Source organism: Bufo gargarizans, chromosome 8 (genome assembly GCF_014858855.1).
Source record: "Bufo gargarizans isolate SCDJY-AF-19 chromosome 8, ASM1485885v1, whole genome shotgun sequence".
In the NCBI taxonomy this organism is placed as follows: Eukaryota; Metazoa; Chordata; class Amphibia; order Anura; family Bufonidae; genus Bufo; species Bufo gargarizans.
The window spans coordinates 66,531,548-66,554,981 of record NC_058087.1 but is presented as its reverse complement, the minus strand read 5'-3'; the positions used below and the strand labels follow the sequence as shown (position 1 = coordinate 66,554,981).

The 23,434-nt window shown below is 44.6% G+C and overlaps 1 protein-coding gene across 1 annotated transcript in view; it reads right to left on the bottom strand.

The window, feature by feature from the left end:
• The window catches only part of KANSL1L (KAT8 regulatory NSL complex subunit 1 like), a 102,152-nt gene that overhangs the window by 22,886 nt on the left and 55,832 nt on the right, over positions 1–23,434 (bottom strand). The window contains exons 3-9 of the mRNA XM_044303893.1: positions 16,572–16,707; positions 14,331–14,522; positions 9,262–9,380; positions 8,903–9,098; positions 5,235–5,400; positions 5,037–5,150; positions 3,377–3,478 (exon numbers count right to left, since the gene is read on the bottom strand). Of these exons, the coding sequence (XP_044159828.1) occupies positions 3,377–3,478; positions 5,037–5,150; positions 5,235–5,400; positions 8,903–9,098; positions 9,262–9,380; positions 14,331–14,522; positions 16,572–16,707 (1,025 nt within the window). The remainder of the gene's footprint in view (positions 1–3,376; positions 3,479–5,036; positions 5,151–5,234; positions 5,401–8,902; positions 9,099–9,261; positions 9,381–14,330; positions 14,523–16,571; positions 16,708–23,434) is intronic.

Sequence of the window (23,434 nt, the reverse complement as noted above, 5' to 3'; positions counted from 1 at the left end):
CTGTTTCAACCAGTCAACCATATACAGAAGCAGATATTTAGGGGGTCATTTATTAAGCTGAAATACGCCTATATTAGGCATATTTCAGGCACAGATTGTGACACAGGTCTAAATAAGTGGGCTGGGAAGGGCTCCGGCCAGCAGGCCCATCTCATTTACCATTTTCCATGCCTGTTTCAGGAGTAGAAGAAGGTCTAAATGTAAGACAGCTAGGAAGCTATCTTATGTTTAGAAGCGATGGTGGACCCGCCGAAGTAATGAAGAGGCCAGCAACTCGCCAGAACTCCGGCGGAACCAGAGCCAGCTTAGGGGTTCATTAAGACCGGCGTCTAAAACGCCGGTCTTAATAAATGTGCCACTTAGTGCTAATTCCTGAGGTTTTGCTATGCCGACACATCATGGGTACCAAGTCTACAATACAAATATCTCTAGTATCAGCGCTAGGGGTCATGCATGACATGTGCATAGATCATGGAAAGGCTTCAACAGGAGCGGACAAAGCCTTTCCAGGCGAAACGAGCGTCGAGGTGCAGCTCCGGTCACATACTCTGGGTTCCAGCATACCATGGGTAACTTTGCATCTGTTGTCATGCCTTGTTAGTTAGTTTGCTATATTAAGGATACTGATCACACCTAGCACTTTTGCCCTGCCTTATTCTGTGTGATTTGGCCACCTGCAATTGCATGCAGCCTTTTTATTATTCTGGGGTGGGCAATTTTGGCTACGTGTGACCTTTTTTACCTTGTATAAGCATGCAGCATACTTACCATTATATGTCACTTTGGGTGTACCTACAGTTCACCCATATCTATGCGGTCTCATACCCAGGGCTGTGACCCCTCTTTCCCTGTCAGTTGGGTTGTGTGAGGGTGGTTGCTTCTGACCCTGCTACCTGGCGGCCCCCCACCCTCCTCTATCCTTGTGCCTTATGTCATTCTATTTTTTGTTATTTGATTATGTCTTAATAAATTACATACAGGTCCTTCTCAAAAAATTTGCCTATTGTGATAAAGTTCATTATTTTCTGTAATGTACTGATAAACATTAGACTTTCATATATTTTAGATTCATTACACACCAACTGAAGTAGTTCAAGCCTTTTATTGTTTTAATATTGATGATTTTGGCATACAGCTCATGAAAACCCAAATTTCCTATCTCAAAAAATTAGCATATTTCATCCGATCAATAAAAGAAAAGTGTTTTTAATACAAAAAAAGTCAACCTTCAAATAATTATGTTCAGTTATGCACTCAATACTTGGTCGGGAATCCTTTTGCAGAAATGACTGCTTCAATGCGGCGTGGCATGGAGGCAATCAGCCTGTGGCACTGCTGAGGTGTTATGGAGGCCCAGGATGCTTCGATAGCGGCCTTAAGCTCATCCAGAGTGTTGGGTCTTGCGTCTCTCAACTTTCTCTTCCCAATATCCCACAGATTCTCTATGGGGTTCAGGTCAGGAGAGTTGGCAGGCCAATTGAGCACAGTAATACCATGGTCAGTAAACCATTTACCAGTGGTTTTGGCACTGTGAGCAGGTGCCAGGTCGTGCTGAAAAATGAAATCTTCATCTCCATAAAGCTTTTCAGCAGATGGAAGCATGAAGTGCTCCAAAATCTCCTGATAGCTGGCTGCATTGACCCTGCCCTTGATAAAACACAGTGGACCAACACCAGCAGCTGTCATGGCACCCCAGACCATCACTGACTGTGGGTACTTGACACTGGACTTCAGGCATTTTGGCATTTCCCTCTCCCCAGTCTTCCTCCAGACTCTGGCACCTTGATTTCCGAATGACATGCAACAGTCCAGTGCTGCTTCTCTGTAGCCCAGGTCAGGCGCTTCTGCCGCTGTTTCTGGTTCAAAAGTGGCTTGACCTGGGGAATGCGGCACCTGTAGCCCATTTCCTGCACACGCCTGTACACGGTGGCTCTGGATGTTTCTACTTCAGACTCAGTCCACTGCTTCCGCAGGTCCCCCAAGGTCTGGAATTGGTCCTTCTCCACAATCTTCCTCAGGGTCCGGTCACCTCTTCTCGTTGTGCAGCGTTTTCTTCCACACTTTTTCCTTCCCACAGACTTCCCGCTGAGGTGCCTTGATACAGCACTCTGGGAACAGCCTATTCGTTCAGAAATGTCTTTCTGTGTCTTACCCTCTTGCTTGAGGGTGTCAATGATGGCCTTCTGGACAGCAGTCAGGTCGGCAGTCTTACCCATGATTGCGGTTTTGAGTAATGAACCAGGCTGGGAGTTTTTAAAAGCCTCAGGAATCTTTTGCAGGTGTTTAGAGTTAATTAGTTGATTCAGATGATTAGGTTAATAGCTCGTTTAGAGAACCTTTTCATGATATGCTAATTTTTTTAGATAGGAATTTGGGGTTTTCATGAGCTGTATGCCAAAATCATCAATATTAAAACAATAAAAGGCTTGAACTACTTCAGTTGGTGTGTAATGAATCTAAAATATATGAAAGTCTAATGTTTATCAGTACATTACAGAAAATAATGAACTTTATCACAATATGCTAATTTTTTTAGAAGGACCTGTATATTTTATATGTGCATTTTTCATCTTCTTTTGGGTTATTGGTCTGTTTCTTTTGTTTGGTTGAGTATAGTATACCAGACCCCAGTGTTATCTTACATACCATTTGAGTGAGTTCTTCTTCATAGGTTGGTTTAACTCTGAGAAAGCCTGCATTCATGCTAAAAAACCCAATGGCTGCCATTACAGTGAATAGGGATCCGACGGGCCCTGGCTATATTGAATACGACAATTCCAGTATTTTGCTCGTCTGCTGGAAAGGAGTACCTTACACGACCCTAACACAGATGAGGACATAACCTTAGGCCAAGTTTTTCTCTCCTCCCAAGCCACACCCTAGCCTAGGTGTTAGTGTTCAGCTCAGGCTTTCACCTGATGGCATACCCAGGTAAGTGGACCCCACATTAAGGAATATGTACATCATAGAGGTGGAGCCCCTCAAGTCAGGTATTAAAGCCACTATGTAAGAGCGCCTCCCCCACCTTGTGGGCCAGGACTGTCCATGTAAAGAACACCATTCATTGCAATACATGTACCACTACACTTCCTGCACCGAGGAGACTGCAATGTATGGGTGGCCACAGCTTTCCCAAGGGAACGTTTCTGGAGTTCGGCAGAGTGCTACTTTTTTTTTTCTATAAATGTGGATATCTTATTAAAAAATTCACTCATAAAAATATAAAGTGTCATCTATCCGAAGAGACGAACAGCAGCCAGAGAAAGTTATACCAGATAGCACAACATACATTTAAAGCATTTCTCAAAGATAAAATTACATTTTTATTAGATTTTTTTTTTATTAAAGGATAACCATTCCACAGTTTTGGTATTACCGGCTTCAGCCATGCCTCCACATTGTCTTTCCTGGTTGTGCGTTTCAAGTACAAGTTGTGGCCCAAGGCTTGAGGTACAACTCTTGCTCCATCTGGCTGGTACTAGAAACAGAACCATTCAAACATGTGAAAAAGACCGATAATCAGACACAATAATAACAAAATTAACGTTCAGTTGAGGGTTTTGTATTTATTTCAGGGGATCAGCTAATCAGGTCTGGCTCCGAGCAGGCAGCTAATTTTTCCTGGCAAGCCACGGTCATCCAAACATTTCCCCTGGGGCGGCCGCGTGTCTAGATAAAAATAAGACTGTGACCACTGTGTAAGTACGGTATATCATCTCACATGGAATTATGAGGCTAAATAACCATAATCACAGCACTGAGGGACCAAGAAGTGGAACACAAAGTTCAATTAAACATCTTAATGCTGAATTAACTCAGTAGCCCCATAGGTGTCAACAGTCGCAATGAGAAGTCCCATGCTGAGCTCAACTGCGCCAAACATGTTCTTTATCATCTCTATATTTGTAAGATCAAAAAAGGGAGTCTGTCAGCAGTTTTGGCCCCTGAAAACTACAGACAGCACTATATGGGTGACAGGAGCGCAAGGCGAACATAACTTGTGTGATGGTCATGTAGGTCACATGACAGAAAAACTGAAGATTTAATTCTCCTTGTGCCATAAATACAGGTGCCCAGGAGGTGGCCCTTTAATGGTCAGCACCTCCGCTGTCTGCACTGAATGCTTCCCAGCCAACCACTGTGTGTGAAAGCTTTATTGGTCTCCTGTTGTCTGCTAGAGCTTTCACTCAGAGGGGTCTGGGAAGGGTCCAGGGCAGTAGCGGTGACAATGCCATGAGGATTAAAGGGGTATTTCAATAACAACAAGTCATCCCCTATCCAAAATGTACCTCTGTCATGAGAAAGCAGTGAGTGCTACCGCCACCAACCACTTAAAGGGGGTTTATCCATCTCAGACAATGGGGGCATATCGCTAGGATATGTCCCCATTGTCGGATAGGTGTGGGTCCCACCCCTACACTGAGAACTGAGCCCCGAAAGTTATGGAGGGCACACTGCACATGCGCTGCCACCCTCTATTCTATTCTATAGGGCCACCGAAAATAGCTCCCATTGTCTTAAATTGAATACCCCTTTAATTCGGGTGTTATACTGGGTGTAATAAAGTCCCTTTTTATAGTAATGCGTGAATAGTACACATGACGCAGAGTTTACATCAGTAACAATCACTCCGTTCCCACAAACCAGGCTAGTACTAGTCTAGGACTCCTCTTCATTATGGGTGCACTTGGGAGTCCTCTCTGCGCATTGCACGGCTGGTTTGTGGGCGCACAGCTGGGGGACCAGAGTGAACTTGGCGTCATGTATACTATTCATACATTACTGTAGTTAACAGGCTGGTCAGGGGTGACTGAGGCCCTTTAAATTTAGGCCTATGCACAAGCTCTGTATCAGGAATAATTCAGTTCTGACTGCTATAAAGTTATATTAAGAACGTAAAAAGCGTTAAATTTTGAACTTATTTGGATAAAAAAAGATGTTGTGTTGGGATATGCTTTACTGTGTAGACTGCACAGAATAGCCAGAGCCAAATGCCAGCGTCACCTTTCAAATGTAACACAAATCTATAGACATACCATGAGAGAGATTTTCATTGTCATCATAGTTGAAAAATCTGCTATTCAGTGAATCCCTAATGTCAGTCTTGCACGTCGTCAGCAAACCCTCAAGGTGCAGATGTAATGGAAGGTCTAGATGACAAATCAAGAAAGTCAAAGAGGTGAAAAACGGACATTGCACGTGGCACTGAACGGTGAATCCGTGTTGAGGCTTACCAGCAGGTAGTGACAAGATGGGGTGGAAGTTTGGCTCTATCTCACAGACATCTCTGTTTACCAGCACAGATTTTTGAGGCTTGTCGCAACTGATCCAGGTAGAGCTGTAGTCTGAGGTTTGCCATGACTCATTACTTCCATGTAGTGCTTGGTGAGCGTGCAAAGTCTGCAGCAATAAGCACAGTCAATGTGAAAAACATAGGACCTGAGAAATATCAAATTGGTGGGTCCATCTCCCACCACGCCCTCTGATCAGCTGTTTGAAGAGGGGCAGCACTTGTACGTCAGTTGAATGGGACGGATCAGTTGTAAAGACACTGCGCTGACGCTACAAAGGAGACGCCTGCAGGTAAACTATGAAGGAAGCGGCGCTGTAACCACTTCAGACAGTTGGTCGGCCAATCTGATATTGACGACCTATCCTCAGGGTCATCAGGAATACTACGCCACTGCACAAGTTTCCGACTTATGAGAAAACCACCCCATCAACCCCATTAATTTACCATTACCACTTACCATTAACCCCTAATCATTCCCAGTAATGCTGCTCCGGACCTTTTACAGGTTGCAGTGGTGACATGGTCGTATATGGCACTTGATCGCTGCAACCAATGACCAACCTCAGCAGTATACAGCACAAGGCTAAAGACACTTGGGGTCGCAGGGAGGTTTTCACGCAAGTCGGACAACTTCTTTAAAGGGAACCTGTCACCAGGATTTGGGGTATAGAGCTGAGGACATGGGTTGCTAGATGGCCGCTAGCACATCTGCAATACCCAGTCCCCATAGCTCTGTGTGCTTTTAGTGTGTTAAAAAAAAACATTTTGATCCATATGCAAATGAACTTCATATGTGTCCTGTATCCGGAGATGAGTCCAGCGGAAAGGAGCCCAGCACCGCCCCGCGTCCTCCGAATCTCCTCCTTGCTGGCTGACGTCACAGAGCTGGAGCGCCGAAATCTCGCGATGCGCGAGCTAGCGCATGCATAGTTCGTTCCCTGTGCCGATGCCAGCACAGGGAATGAACATGATGCCGACACTGCGCATGTGCTAGCTCGCGCATCGCGAGATTTCGGCGCTCCAGCTCTGTGACGTCAGCCAGCAAGGAGGAGATTCGGAGGACGCGGGGCGGTGCTGGGCCCCTTTCCGCTGGACTCATCTCCGGATACAGGACACATATGAGGTTCATTTGCATATGGATCAAAACATTTTTTTAACACAATAAAAGCACAGAGCTATGGGGACTGGGTATTGCAGATGTGCTAGCGGCCATCTAGCAGCCCATGTCCCCAGCTCTATGGCCAAAATCCTGGTGAAAGGTTCCCTTTATAATGCCTGTCTGAGGCTTCTCATCGTTTTACAACAAGGATATAATATCATAAAAGAAAAAAAAAATTACTAATAAAAATAAATTCCATTGGGATTCTCTGTAAGACATGGGAAACGCTCACAAATCCACATATTACAGGCTATGCTTGAAAATTTGCTCAGCACAATGGCAGAAGCTGCACAGTCTCAGCTTGTAAAGGGAATACAAGATTGCTGGCAGAGGGAGTGCATTCCTTGACACAAGCTGGCCGATCATGGGAACTACTTTCACACTGTCATCAAGACAACTGCTGTGCAGATGTCTAATTAAAGGGACACTTCCATCAACACTTTATTACATATTATCAACCTGTATGTGTAGTCTATCTATGCTTTGTATAAAAAAAATGGGTGGATGGTTTTCTAGGCATAAGTTCTTGGAGTCACTTTCTGTAGGCTGGCTCCTCCCCAGAGTTTTAACATCCTCTCTGTCATGATTACATTTTCTGGGACTTGTATACTGATGACCTATCCTCAGGATAGGTAATCTATATCTAGTTGATGGGGGTCTGACTCCCAGCACCCTCGCTGATTAGTTGTTGGAATGGGGCGCTTGGCCTGTGACATCATGTCCATCAGTCACATGGCCTTTGTGCAGCTCAGTCCTATTTAAGTGAATGAGACTTAGCTGACAGCTGACATACAATATATACTAGTCTTCAAACAGCTGATCGGTGGGTTGTACCATAAGTCAGACACCAACTTATCTAATGCTTATGACCTATCCTGAGGATAGATCATCAAAATTTCATTCTCACAAAACCTCTTTAACATTCTGTCAGACCATCAGTCAGACCAGGGAGGAGTGAGGGGTGGTGACACAATTAGCGTGTCACACCTCCCTTATTCTATACCATTAGTGTGTCTGGTCATGGTCTCTCACATTATACTAATCAATGCACTGCTCTTCTGTTTGCATGTTTATCTAGGCCAGGGAAGGCCAACCTGCGGCTCTCAAGCTGTTGCAAAACTAGTCTGCCTACATCAGGGCATAGTAGGAGTTGTAGTTTTACAACAGCTGGAGAACCGCAGGTTGGCCAGTCCTGATCTAGGCCTATCAGTCGAACAACAGAGTTGTCATTCAGTCAGTCATTCCAGTCTTCCACCTATTATTCTAATGAGGATTACTTTGCAGATAAACCTTTCCCTATGCAGCAGTTTTGTAAACGGAGATTACTTTGCTCTCCCATTAAGAACTTAGCTTATTTAAAGGGGTTCGGCACTTTGTATAAACTGATGATCTATCCTCTGGATAGATCATCAGCATCTGATCGTCGGGGGTCGGACACCCGGGACCCCCGCCGATCAGCTGTTTGAGAAGGCTGCGCCGCGGCCTTCTCACTGTTTACCACAGGCCCAGTGACGTCACGACTAGTATCACTGGCCTGGGCATGGCTAAGCTCCGCTCACTTGAATGGAGCTTAGCCCAGCCCAGGCCAGTTGATACAAGTTGTGACGTCACTCGGCCAGCGGTAAACAGTGAGAAGGCCGCAGTGCTGCTGGAGCGCCGCTGCCTTCTCAAACAGCTGATCGTCGGAGGTCCCGGGAGTCGAACCCCCGACGATCAGATGCTGATAATCTATCCAGAGGATAGATCATCAGTTTAAACAAAGTGCAGAACCCCTTTAACTTAACTTACTCTTAGAGAAGGACAACATTTAGTATTTATTTTCCATGGCAAAGTACTACCGAAATAAAAAAATTGCCAAAAATTCTAAAAATAAATGTTTTCTATGAATACTGAGTTTGAATTGTGATATAATTATGCAATTTAAATTATGATGTAAGTGTTGGTCTAAGAGGGTCATCCAGTAAGAAACCTCCTCTACGAGTTAGAACAGGGAGCCATCATAAGTAACAGCAGCTCCCGTCCATCCATTTATTACGTGTTCAGCCATTTATATACTGAACGCATGATTTGTTCCAGCCCCTGTCTTAGACCTCATGCACACAACCGTTTAGTTTTTTTGCGGTCCGCAAAAAAAAGGAAGCCGCCCATGTGCCTTCTGCAATTTGCAGAACGGAACGGGCAGCCCATTGTAGAAATGCCTATTCTTGTCCGCAAAACGGACAAGAATAGGACAGGCTATATTTTTTTTGCGGGGCCACGGAACGGTGCACACGGAGTGCTGTCTGCATCTTTTGTGGCCCCATTGAAGTGAATGGGTCCGCACCCGAGCCGCAAAAAAAGGGGCTTGGATGCGGACCACAAAAACGGTCGTGAGCATGAGGCCTAATACTGTGCATTCAGGAATTTGGAGTCTATAATAAGGATTGACAGATTAAATCTATAAGCCTCACCAATTGTAAAGGCGTGTGGTCCGGAAACATTCTATATAGGTTCCGCTTGTGAAAGAGCAGCAGGGGTCTGGTGCGGGCTGAACTGCTCCCAAAATTGGAGGAGGCTCTGACACGGATCCGCTTCCTTCTTTTTACTGGCTGCTTCTTGCAGAATCCATTCCTGGTAGGAGCGCATGCCTTTTGTAGCTTTGATGTTCTAAAAGGAAGCAAATCCTTGAGCCAGGACTGAAAGCAGGACTGTTCCCAAAGCTTACACTTGCTACAGCCCCTGGAGAGTGGCCTTCGTTGGCGTACATCTGTGTTGGCTTCTTGAATAGGTAGAACGGACATGGTTTATCTTTGAAATCACTAAGCCTTACCCAAGAGGACCTTTTGCCGTCATCTTTCCATTTGCAAAGGGTTTAACGGGATTGGTAGGAGACAGAGTCATGGGGATCGCTGCAATAAGACTGCTGACCATTTCAGTCAGTTGAGCACTCTGAAAAACAAGACAACATCTATGAGAACTCTTTGATCTTATTCCCATTTCTCCCCCTGTTACTGCAATGAAGTACAATAACAGCTCTGTTCCTATGAAGTGGAAATTCGGGCTATTATGTCATAGGAGTGACGAGAGACACTGACTTCCTGTCTACACACAGCACACTGTCAGTTGGGAGAGTCACATAACACAGCCGAGGACCGATGTAGACTCTAATTGTCAGTTTTCCCATAGACAGCTGTTGAAAGCTAGCTGCTATGATGTCTCCCATAGACTGTACATACAGAGAAGGAGACATCCTGCTGTGATACACTGTCAGAAAAAGCAGCAGCATGAAAGAGGACTTTATAATGCAATACTGATCAGTTTTGCTGTGAATACAGCACTGCAGCGAGATAGAAAAACGTACTAGAGATAGCAGCAATGTCTGTATGTGCCTCTGCCTCCCTCAAGCAGCTCACTTCTCCTCATCCTATCTCTATAGACTTTTATGGCCAGCATGTAACCTACCTGATCACTCACTGAGCGGATAATATAGCTATAGCAGTTTTACCTATGAATTGGCAGAGCAGTTGTAATTATGCTACACCGCCATTACAAGTCAGACGGTGCACAGGTAAACTTTGAAGAGGAAGCAGCACCAGATTTTTACGTGTTTCTGATCAATAAGCTGATAGGCAGGAGTGCTGGGAATTGGAAACCTGCTGATCTGATATTGATGACCTATCCTGAGGACAGGCCATGAATATCCGCACACCGCACAACCGCTTTAAATCTTTCCTGTATATCTATATGAAGTTGTTTCTGCAGCATGTGAATAAATTCCAGACCCATTCAGATGACATTTTATACTAGAGGTCATCTAAAATGCTATAAAAACTGCATTACATACACTGGACCATACTGAACTAATACATGTCTTCTCACTAAGAAGACAATTTACCATATTCCTTCAAAATGGCTGCCACCTTCTCAGACTACCTGGGTAGGACCAGGGACGTAGCTAAAGGCTCACAGGCCCTGGTGCAAGATTTCATCTTGGGCCCCCATTCCCTTAGTGCTTGTTGGCAAGGGGCAGGGGAGCACATAGCCTTCCTGCTGCCAGAGGCAAACATTGAAATGGCACCCCCTCATGCCAAATTCTTGACCTAACCCCTTCCCTCCAACCAGAGGTGTAAATTGACCAGCATGCACCTTCTATAATGCCAGTGTCTTATATGGCACAAGGGTTTTTTGGGCCCCCTCAGGCTCCTGGGCCCGGTAGCGACTGCAACCTCTGCACCCCCTATAGCTACGCCCCTGGGTAGGACATTTTAGGTGAATGCAGACGGGATCAGTAGTGGGCAGATCCCTGGAAAAATATTCAAAGGGGCACCAGTTACTTTTTAACTATGCATTAATCCTGCAACTCATCTTTTTCTCTAGAACCGTGGGGTCACTTTAAGAACACTGATTTCATATATAGCATTTGACACGTCAGCGTCATCATAAGAAAAATTAAAGGAATCTGCTGGGTTCTGGATGGTTTAAAAAATAAAATAAAATGTTGATATTCCATTTGGACACCTCTTTTGATATCGCAGGTCCCGTGGAGTAAAGCTGACCTGCAGGGTGACCCGCTATTAGGATAAATTCTTCCAAGCAGCTTATTGCCAAAGAACAGTCATTTGAATTAAATGGAGCATTATATGGTGTTCATGGATTTTAGCGAATGCCAATGGTCTTCCACACTAGACAGCCTCATGGCTTTTGGCTAGGGCTACAAAGTCATGAGAAACTTCTTTTTTTTCTCTCTGTAAAAAATTCCACTCTACTCGTCTCTCTAACATAATGTATGTGGATTTTCTGCAGTAAGTAGAAGGCCACATGCAAATATCAGCGCAGTGAGCGCTGAGAACGTCACGGGCAGCGCAGCGATGCTGCCTGTGCCTGAAATAACCAATAACAAAGCTCCTTACAGCAAGGAGCTTAGTTATTGGTTGGGTATTGGCACGCCAGAGCGATACAGGTCAGGCAGGGAAAGCTGGAAGGAGGAGGGGCCGGCTCCCGGAAGTGGCTGTAGTAAGGAGAGCGGGGCACGCTGCCCAGGGCCCTAGAAAACACGACAGGGCCACTGGAGAGCTAAGGAGCCTCGGACTCATGTACTGGTCTGAGAGAAGAGCTGCCCCCGGGCCTGTGACCCCCCCCCCCCCCCATGTTGTGGCAGTGAAAAGCCCAGCCTTCAAGTAAGTGATTCCCCCTCCCCCAATCATGGTTCTGTCCAGTCTCACAGTTCTTTGCTCCCCCTCCTCCTGGCACCACACTACTAACCCTGCTCCCCCTCTTCCTGTCACCCCACTAGTGACCCTGCTCCCCTCTCCTCCTGTCACCCCATTAGTGACCATGCTCCCCCGCCTCCTGTCACCCCATTAGTGACCATGCTCCCCCGCCTCCTGTCACCCCACTAGTGACCCTGCTCCCCCGCCTCTTGTCACCCCACTAGTGACCCTGTTCCCCCCTCCTCCTGTCACCCCACTAGTGACCCTGTTCCCCCCTCCTCCTGTCACCCCACTACTAACCCTGCTCCCCCTCCTCCTGTCACCCCACTAGTGACCCTGCTCCCCTCTCCTCCTGTCACCCCATTAGTGACCATGCTCCCCCGCCTCCTGTCACCCCACTAGTGACCCTGCTCCCCCTCCTCCTGTCACCTCACTGGTGACCCTGTTCCCCCCTCCTCCTGTCACCCCACTGGTGACCCTGTTCCCCCTTCCTCCTGTCACTCCACTAGTGACCCTGCTCCCCCTCCTCCTGTCACCCCACTGGTGACCCTGCTCCCCCTCCTCCTGTCACCCCACTGGTGACCCTGCTCCCACTCCTCCTGTCACCCCACAGGGAAGAAGCTGAACAGACTCTGCCGACTATGATGGGATCCGTTCAGTTTCCGTTCGGGATCCTGTCTTTTTACCGGACACAAAAGTGCTGCATACAAGGCTTTTTTGTCTGGTCTTTCAACAGAATCTGCAACAGAGGCTCCAAACGCAGATGTGAGCGAGTGCAGGCCTATGCATTATGTATTTTAATAACTCTCGTACTCCTCGGGTAAAAACACTCCTCAAAAATGGTCAGTGGAGTATTTTTACTCTTCTGGAAAAAATGTAGTGCATCCTCTGTAGACAAAGTTAATACAAGGCACTTTCTAATGTATTGTGATTTTCCATATTGCCTCCTTTGCTGGCTTGATTCATTTTTATATCGCTTTATACACTGCTCGTCTAAAGGGGTTATTTCCACTGCTGCAGTGCAGATACGAGGTGGCTGGGACAGAAGCTGCTGCGCATGTGTGCCTATATACCCCCCCCCCCCCCCCTCCCCCCGCAGTCCTGGTCAACAGAGAGGCTGGTGCTTTTTCCATAGTGTGCAAGCACGACCAACACTGATGGATTGCAGGGTGGTTATAACCCCTGGATACGAGCAGTGTATAATGTGATGGAAAAATGAATAAAAAAAAAAACATGTTTTATAGACAAAAAAAAACACCTGACTACCATCGCTTCTCACCTCCTACAATGTGTTAAAATGATTTACAAAAAATTGTCTGGCTTGTCTTATTTTTTGGCTGATACTGACTGGGAGTACACTACAGAAGAAACTGGACAGATAAGTGCTGCTTCTGCAAAGTCTACCTTACTTTAGCTACCAAGTTTCCTCTACAGACGCACAAGACAACGTGGCAGTCCCTGCTTTGGTAAGATACATACAGTACGTTATTTTAGCTATAAAATTCCTCTGACTGCTCCTGAAGCCAACTTCAGCAGGGGGAAAGTAAAGGACTGCAGTAAGTCAAGACTCCTCCTACTCTGGCCCATATTGAAGTGAATGTAGACTACAATCTGCAATCGAATAAAGCTAACAAACAGCAAAGAATGCAAATTTTTTAAATCTTAGATCAGAAACCTGAATTTACACACTGAGGGTAAGTGCAGATTGATGATATTTGCATTAGAAATATCCAGTGCAAAATCTGCAGCAGAAATCCAAGGCTGACCTTCGGATTTCTGCCAAGGACTTGCAGAAGTACATGTTGCAGATCTGCGTGTATTTAGACCCATTCAATGAAGCTAATCCTCATCTGGCCAACTAGCCCCTTTTTCCCCCACAGCAACGATTTCAAATCTGCACCATAAAAATGATAGTGCGTATGAACACGCTGTAAAATGCCCTACGCCCCAAGAGGTAAAGGAGCTTCTTTGGGGCGTATTGTCGCAGTTTTTCATTGGATGCCTCTGTGGGTAATCACACAAACGTGCGTACTAAGCGTGTTTCCAAAATACAAAAACTCTTCAAAAACGCCTGTAAAAAGCGCTTATCGAATACGCTCAGGTGTGAACCCAGCCTTAGGGGTGAATTGAAAGGACAAGGAAATGAAAATATTTACAAGTCACTCAACTGTTTATATAGATTTTAACTGTAACTGTTATTTGTTTGCATAAAGTAACTAAAATGTAAAAGTTGGGGTTATTGGAGGCCTACATTAATGCTGTACGGAGATGGATCTCTATACCGCATTTATCCGAAGTTTTGAGCGAGGCGGCTTTGGATGTAGCATCCATAGCCTGCCTCGCTCATCACTAAGCGATGGGTTCTCTCTAAATCAGTAGGTAACATCAATACAGTGACTGGGAATGGATTTCATCTGCTTCGGGCCGGAGATCACAGATGATTTACAGGGATAAGTAGTATTGCACAGCACATCTACTACTATATCCCATACCGTGAATCTGCCAGAAATAAACCTGATGCTGCCAGAGTAGATGCAGCAACTTCGAGTTAATTGTAAATCCAGATTACAGGTTTCTCATCAAGTTAATGGAGTTTTCCATGCTTGCCCGTGGGATGAAATAACTTCACGCTCCTCTGCTTTACAATTATGTGGCACAATGAAGCGCCGCAGCTTCTGTACTTTATTACCTGCTTCTCTATGTTTCTCAGGAGCAAGGTCGGGCTGCTTGGAGACATTTCTAAATCCATTGCCGGAGGCAGATTTGTTTCCTCTGAGGGGGTTTCCAGGGTCTCTGCGGGCTGTAATGAAGTGCCTGGATATGGCAGATGTGTCTCTTCCCCAAGAATGCAATTTGAACATTCCTGAAACACCAGCGTTCCCTAGGATACAGAAATAAAACCTGCCCGGATAAGCAACGTAACATTTAGCTTCATTGTTCCCAAGGAGGCCACCCAAGGGCAGACGCAATTTTTGGAGGTGGAGTGATAAGCTATAATTTAGTGTGTAAAATAATTATACACAGGCCCAGCGTGTTTTCACACTGTTAGGTAACCGGTCAACACTGGAAAAATGAGGAATAGATGTTGTAAGATCTGTCGGAACTTGGACTGGTTTGATAAAACAATTTAGTATTGTAGACATTGTATTAGAAGTGCATGACGCCTTCCATATAAATTTACTATTGCCCACAATGAGAAAGATGAATCAATTCCCAAAACCTGCTCCAGATTTTGGCACAAAGGCGCTGCTAAATCCACTTCGGTTACTTGCAAACTTGCCATAGATTTTGCAAGAACATAAATGGGCATGCTGTGGATGTAACATTTGCACTGCTTTTGGAACCAGATTTTCCTTCAGGATTTTCACCCAAACCATAAGTAAATTGGAAAGACTTCTCCTTTCTGCTGGATCCACTTCTGGCCTTGGCTGAAAAACCCGAAGAAAAAACTGCCTCAAAACCATCTCCAAAAAACTTTGTGAACTCATCCGTATACGCTGCGGTTTTTCCATCCACAAAATACAGGCGGAATATCTCCTACACATCTTTCCTTTGTCAACTTACTCTACTTGAACTGCTTTTTGTATCCTCATTCTTCAACTCCACTCTGCCTTCTAAAGCCATGCCTGATGCCACCAGACAGGTGTGTACATCAACAGTATACAGAGAGTTTAAAAGGAATGTGTCATCACAAAATGACCTATTGTTCAAATCACATTCTTATGTTCAACAAATTTTTAAGAGAATTCTTGAAAAAAAAATCGATGTCACTAATTTGTACATAATCCTGCAGTTTTCACACTGGCCACTAGGCCTAAAATATGTTAAAGGGTTGTCCCACGAAAAATATTCTACAGTTTTCAAACCAGCACCTGGATCTGAATTCTTTTGAATTGCATGTAATTAAAATTTATTATAGGTAATGGGTTATTTAATTAAATGTATCTGTATAGCACCACCTGCTCTTTGTTCTTTTTCTTATTTCCTTGACCTGCTCAGTAAGAAGGTCGCACATGCTCAGTTTCATCCTTCAACTGCCTCCTGGGTTGTGATAGGGAGAGCTGAGACACGCCCCCTTAGCTGCAGCAGAAATGACACTCCCCTTGAGCTCGATATAAATGTAGCAGAACAATCAATGGGGAGATCTCTGGATCCATGTGAGGTACAGGGCTGGTTCTAGCTTTGTTAGAAAGGCATTGTCATGTACTGTCTTTTTTTAGTCATGGGATAACCCCTTTTACGACTTCCGTCTTTAGAGAACAGCTACATGGACCATAGATACAATGGACAGGAGGGGATTCATTGACATATAGGAGAGTTTTCTAGGCATGCTCTGTGACCTGTGAAGAGGTGTTACCTGTCATTGTAGTTCTGTCTATGACGATAATGAGAACAGCTACTGAGAAGCTACCTGTACAGAACAGAAAATCATGACCTAATATTAGATCTAGTGGCAACTGTGAAAATTGCTGGATTACATAATACAAAAAAAATCTAGATAGTGACATGGAAATAAATAAAAAATAAATCTTAAAAAAATATATTGAAAACCTGATTTAAACAAGATGATTTTCTGATGACACATTCCATTTAATTTCAACATTAGCTCACTCCTTTATAAACTCAATTATATGAATATGGGATGGGATGAATTCCATAATAAGAATTTCAGAGAAGAAACATATGTTACCTGTGTCTGAAAGGAATGTAAAATTTCCTGAAGCAATTACAATATGGTCAACTTGTTAAATGGGTTCTCCTTGATATTCACATGGAATGATTTTACTAATAAAGACCTTCCCTCAGAACAGGCCATTAGTATCAGATGAGCTGGGGTCCGACACCCGGGACCCCACTAATCAGCTCTTCCAGCTGCTGAAACTATACCGCTCCATCCTTTGTGTAGTGTAAGGAGATAAAAAGTGGGTACCTTCTTGCTTCGTAGCTGACTATGTAGATCCACCAGCTGATGAATTTTGTATTCCAACTCTGCAATCTGAGACTGGAGCCAGGTCCAACGACTCCCAACATCTGCTCTTCCCGAAAGCCAGTTCCATTCAGCATTACTGTGAGCGGATACAAATACAGTTCTCAAAGTCTGACGCTCATATCTATTCACCTGCCATTTCATACAAGAGTTTTAATCTCAGAGATACTATACCACCATTCAAATCATAGTCTCAATTCTGAATAAAAAGAATTAGCTTAATCTCTTTAAAAAGAACCTGTCACCAAAAATGCAATGCAATCTGTAAACACCATGTTGTAGAGCGGGGGGAGCTGAGCAGATGGATATATAGGGTAGTTTTGTGGGAAAAGATCAGTAAAACTTGTAAATGTAAAAATGACGTCTGCAGCCCTGTGAACAGCTATCGGTACAGGGAGGACGAGGTATCAGTGCCTGACAGCTCTGTATGCACACTTAGGCTACTTTCACACTGGCGTTTTGGCTTTCCGTTTGTGAGATCCGTTCAGGGCTCTCACAAGCGGTCCAAAACGGATCAGTTTTTCCCTAATGCATTCTGAATAGAAAAGGATCCGCTCAGAAAGCATCAGTTCAGTCTCCATTCCACTTTGGAGACGGACACCAAAACGCTGCTTGATAAAACTGAGCCAAACGGATCCGTCCTGACACACAATGTAAGTCAATGGGGACGGATCCGTTTTTTATCACACAATCTGGCACAATAGAAAACGGATCCGTCCTCCATTGACTCTCAATGGTGTTCAAGACGGATCTGTCTTGGCTATGTTACCGATAATACAAACGGATCCGTTCTGAACGGATGCAGGCGGTTGTATCATCTGAAAGGATCATGACGGATCCGCACCAAACGCGAGTGTGAAAGTAGCCTTATACATACAGCTATCAATCACTGATAACACCTCCCTTCTGTACCAATAGCTCTTCACATGAGGTGGAAAGAGCAAATATTTAAATGCATAAATTGCAGGTTTTACTGAATCTTTTCCTACAAAAGAACTGTATATATCGTTCTGCTGAGCTTCTGCTCTACAACATGGTGCTTTCAGATTGCACTGCATTTTTTGGTGACAGGTTCTCTTTAAGACCCAGGAATTCAAAGGCTGAATGTCCACAGTTAAGGCTGAGTTCACACGGGCGTCACATTTTGGCTCCGGATGCGTCCCGGGTGCATTGCGGCAAACCCGCGCGAGTAGGTACGCAATTGCAGTCAGTTTTGACTGCGATTGTGTTCAGTTGTTCCGTTTTTATTGCGCGGGTGCAATGCATTTTGCACGCGCATGATAAAAAACTGAATGTGGTACCCAGACCCGAACTTCTTCACTGAAGTTCGGGTTTGGGTTAGGTGGTGTGTAGATGTAATTATTTTCCCTTATAACATGGTTATATGGGAAAATAATAGCATTCTTTAAAGGAAACCTGTCACCAGGATTTTGCGCATAGAGCTGGGGACATGGGCTGCTAGATGGCTACTAGCACATCTGCAATACCCAGTCCCCATAGCTCTCTGCGCTTTTATTGTGTTAAAAAACTGTTTTGATCGATATGCAAATGACCTGATATGAGTCCTGTATCCGGAGATGAGTCCAGCGGAAAAGAGCCCAGCACCATCCCCGCGTCCTCCGAATCTCCTCCTTGCTGGCTGACGTCACAGAGCTGGAGCGCCGAAATCTCGCGATGCGCGAGCTAGCGCATGCGCAGTGTCGGCATCATGTTCATTCCCTGTACTGGCATCAGCACAGGGAACGAACTACGCATGCGCTAGCTCGAGCATCGCGAGATTTCGGCGCTCCAGCTCTGTGACTTCAGCCAGCAAGGAGATTCGGAGGACGCGGGGCGGTGCTGGGCAACTTTCCGCTTGACTCATCTCCGGATACAAGAATCATATCAGGTCATTTGCATATGGATCAAAACAGTTTTTTTTTTTAACACGCAATAAAAGCGCAGAGAGCTATGGGACCTGGGTACTGCAGATGTGCTAGCGGCTATCTAGCAGCGCATGTCCCCAGCTCTATGCAAAAAATCCTGGTGACAGGTTCCCTTTAATACAGAATGCTTAGTACAAGGTCAATTGAGAGTTAAAAAATAAATAAAAAATTAACTCACCTCCTCCAATTGATCGCGTAGCTGCCGGTCTTCTGTTCTTTCTTCAGGACCTGTGGTGATGTCACTGAGCTAATCACATGCTCCAATCACATGATCCATCACCACAGTGATGGACCATGTGATTGGACCATGTGATGTGACGTCACCACAGGTCCTTAAGCCGGCAGTTTATGATTAAAGAAGTAAGAAGAGATCGGCAACTATGCGATCAAGAGGAGGTGATTTAATTTTTATTTTATTTTTTAACCCTCAATTGACCTTCTACTAAGCATTCTGTATTAAAGAATGCGATTATTTTCCCTTATAACTATGTTATAAGGGAAAATAAAGGAAAATTTCACGCAACCATGCGTGAAAACCGCAACGCATCCGCACTTGCTTGCGGATGCTTGCGATTTTCACTTAGCCCCATTCACTTCTATGGGGCCTGCGTTGCGTGATAAACACACAATATAGAGCTTGCTGCGATTTTTACGCAACGCATAAGTGATGCGTGAAAATCACCACTCATGTGCACAGCCCCATAGAAATGAATGGGTCCGGATTCAGTGCGGGTGCAATGCGTTCAACTCACGCATTGCACCCGCACGGAAATCTCGCCCGTGTGAACTCAGCCTAAAGGGAACCTGTCACCGCAAAATGCAATCTGCAGGCAGCATGTTATAGAGCAGGAGGAGCTGAGCAGATCGATACATAGATTTGTGGGAAAAGGTTTAGTAAAACCTGTAATGTATACATTTATAGCTCAGATTTTTCTAACTTATAGGGGTTGTCTCGCCTCCTGATTTTAGCCCTCAACGCATGGCTCTGGGGGCACTTCCTGAGCTGTAGTGGGGGTGATGCCTCTTACTGTGAGTGATAATGTAATCCTGCCCCTTGCCTGTACATGCGTGCTCCCGAGGCTGGAAAACCCCTTTAAAGGGGTTCTCCAGGAATTAAGAAAATACTTAAATATTACTTTATTATAAATATATTCCCAAATACCTTTCATCCATTATAATGGTTTGTTTTGTCTGGGGATCAAATAATTAGGAGAAATAAAATGGCAGCCGTCCTAGTAGTACACACAAAACCTGTCCTAATCACACATGAGGACTTAGCTAGAAAAAGTTAGAAAAAGATATATACCGTAAATGTACAATTTACAAGTTACACTGAACTATATATGAATCTGCTCAGCTCCTCCTGCTATATAACACGCTGCCTGCAGATTGCACTGCATTTTGTGGTGACAGACTCTGTTTAAATTTCACCTTGGAATATTACCTTCTAAGGGTACTTTCACATTAGCGGCAAGGGAGTCCAGCAAGCTGTTCCGGCGGGTGAACAGCCTGTCGGATTCGTCCTGCCGCTAATTCACGTGTGCCCCCGGAGTGCCGCTCCATCCCCATTGACTATAATGGGGGCGAAATTCCGCCGGCAGCACGGCGAGAGGCAGCCGGACTAAAAGTACGACATGCAGTACTTTTAGTACGGCTGCCTCTCGCCATGCGTTGCCGTAACTCTGCCCCCATTATAGTCAATGGGGAAGGAGCGGCAGTCTGGGGGCACACGTGAACTAGCAGCAGGACGGATCCGACAGGCTGTTCACCCGCCGGAACAGCCTGCCAGACTCCCCTGCCGCTAGTGTAAACTAGCCTGAGGGTCACTATTTAATTTTATATTTTGGCTATTTTTTGGAGAAGGGGGGCACAGATCAGGCTTTAATGTGGTAGCAAGAAAGAGCCGGTATCTTTTGATTTTTTTACACTTTATGTAATGGAAAATGAGAAAGCAATGGAAAAAAATGTACTTCATTTCTTCCTTTTGTAATTTAATACAATTAGTTTAACCAGCCAGATATATGTCACAAAGTAATCCCTGCACTTTGCCCCATCTACACCATTGCTATAATGCCCAAGAACAAAGGGGGTCATTTATTAAGACTGGCAGTTTAGACGCCGGTCTTAATGACCCCGTGCGCTGGATCCACCGAAGTCATTAAGAGGCGCTGGCCTCTACATAACTTCTGTGCATCCACCTCCGGTCTAAATCTACGTCAGCGTCCTAGCGGTCTTAAATTTAGACCATTTCTGTCAGTAAATGACCCCCAAAGATTTCAATTTTTTCTGCTGCACCTTCTGCTTTTAGGTGGTAAGTGTGATCTGTAAATGGGTGCAAAAGCCTCCATGTACAAAAATATTGTGTGTGTGTTTTAAAAGCAAATATCTGCAGGGCCAGGAAAACAAAATAAAGAGTGACAGTAATAACTGGTGTGGATTTTAAAAAAATACAAAATTCAGTAATATAGACAAATTATTATGTCACAGAAAATACCCCATAGCAGACTACCACCTTTGTAGTTGAGAAATTTAGGCCATGTAAGCAGCAGTAACTCCCCCAAACCCTGGAAATAACAAACTTATTGGCGGGACTTGCTCGGAAAATTAGGGACTGTTGGCAACTATGCCATGCCGTTGCCAGTGTGATGAGGATGGTGGTACAATTTTTGTTGTTTCACAGGAGTTAATTTTTATTTTTTATTATTTCTTCTTTATTTATATTTTCTACATGTTTATTTATTTATTTATTGCAGTGTTCTAATCTGTGCTGTAGTGGCCTAAGGCTACTTTCACAGTTGCATTTTTGTTGGATCCGGCAGGGTTCAGCAAAAATGCTTCCGTTGCTGATAATACAACCGTCTGCATCCGTTATGAACGGATCCGGTTGTATTATCTTTAAAGGGAACCTGTCATCAACTTTATGCTCTTCATACTAACGGCAGTATAAAGTAGAGACAGGTGAGTCATTTAAAAGTTAAAAGTTAGTGGTTGCCGAGAACCAACTTCACAATCATTGCAGACTGGGCCTGGGAAAGAGTCACGGCCACCTGAGAAGAGTCCTGGAATTCCTGCTCTCCTGCCCACCTGCTGATGACTGACAGTCTTCTACCTAGTTTTCTCCCTTTCTCTCTAGGAGAGAACTGCCAATTATCAGCAGATTGGGGAGAGCAGGAGATTAGGAATAACCAGGACTCTTCTCAGGTAGATTTGACTCTTTTCCAGGCCTGGGCTGCAATGATTATGATGCTGGTTCTCAGCAACCACTTACTTTTAGCTCATGAGTGACACACCGCTGAGATCAGCATTTCTGTTACTGTTGTATGCTGCCCTCAATGCGGTCAGCATAAAGTTGATGACAGGTTCCCTTTAACATAGCCATAGATCAGTCATGAACACCACTGAAAGTCAATGGGGGACAGATCAGTTTTCTATTGTGGCAGAAAAAAACTGATCCGTCCCCATTGACTTGCATTGGGGGTCTTGCTCTGCATCCCAGGACAGAAAGCAAACTACAACATGTTGCGGTTTGCTCTCCAGTCTGGGAACGCAACTAAACGGAACGGAATTAATTCTGGAGCATTCCGTTCTGTTCAGTTCAGTTTTGTCCCTATTGACAATGAATAGGGACACAACTGAAGCGTTTTTTTTTTTCGGTATTGAGCCCCTATGATGGATCTCAATACTGGAAAACTAAAACGCTAGTGTGAAAGCAGCCTAATGGCTGCTGGTCATTAGATCACTTTAAGTAGTGATCTGTATACACAGGATTGCTAGGATAACATAGATCGTTTCCTCCCACCATCAGACTGCTGGAAGCCTGCAACGTCATCAAGCCGTCACACCATGGCAAAAGCCTAAATGTATAAAGGAAGTTTCCCGCAATTGGGTTTCATTGCATGTATGCAACAGGGAGATAATCCTTTCAGTTAGCTGTCGCTTTTTAATGGCAGAGTGGTATGCAGCGCAATCTGCCATTAAACAGGATCACGTTAAATCAACGCCACTTCAGCATGGGAGATAAGTAGTAAAAGCGGAGCATGGCCACTCCATATTTTGCACATATAATAGTGGCAGACTGTGCATGTCTTGCCACCACTTTACTGCAAGTGAGAGATAAAACATGGTTGTTCTCTGTATCACATATCGTTGCATTATAGATATGCCATAAATGTCAAAACATCATCATAGAGAGACCGGCGGGGCACACAAGCAGCGCGGGAACAGTAAGAAATTACTGAGTTTGTTATTTCACAGCATTGGAAGCTTCTGGTAAATAATATTTAGGAGAAACAAAAAACGAATGCACATGATGGTGTGGTCTACAGCAACCAATCGAAATGTCTGACTTCACAGTGCAGATTAGGAAATGAAATCAAGCATATGCTCGGCCCGCAGCAATACATTTCCATAGCTTTCTACTGAATACCCCAGTCCTAGTTCCTAGAAGATGGCGCCAACATCTAAGGAATTGCGTCCACTAATATCATCTCAAATAGGCTCTCATCGTCAGATGTGTCCAGGACTTAGAGATGGACGATGACATCATAGGATCTGATTCTAAAGCATTGGCTATGCACTCACTACCTGATAGCGGCAGTGCAATTTGGGATTACAGCAACATGGTCACGAGGGAGAACACAAAAGAGATAGAAGTGAACGGAGGTGCTACATAATGGGCTCATACACTGTACCCGTATGTTTTCGCCGAATTTTTAATTTATTTTATCCCACGGAAAGGAGCGCCAAACCTTATTACAGCAAAGAGGAGGTGATTTGTGGTAAATAGTAGGATGAATAGCCTATTGAGGTTATAGATAAGGTGATAACATAATCGGTAGGTGTAGATAGTAGGCAGGTCTTAACCTCGCCAGGTGATGTAGG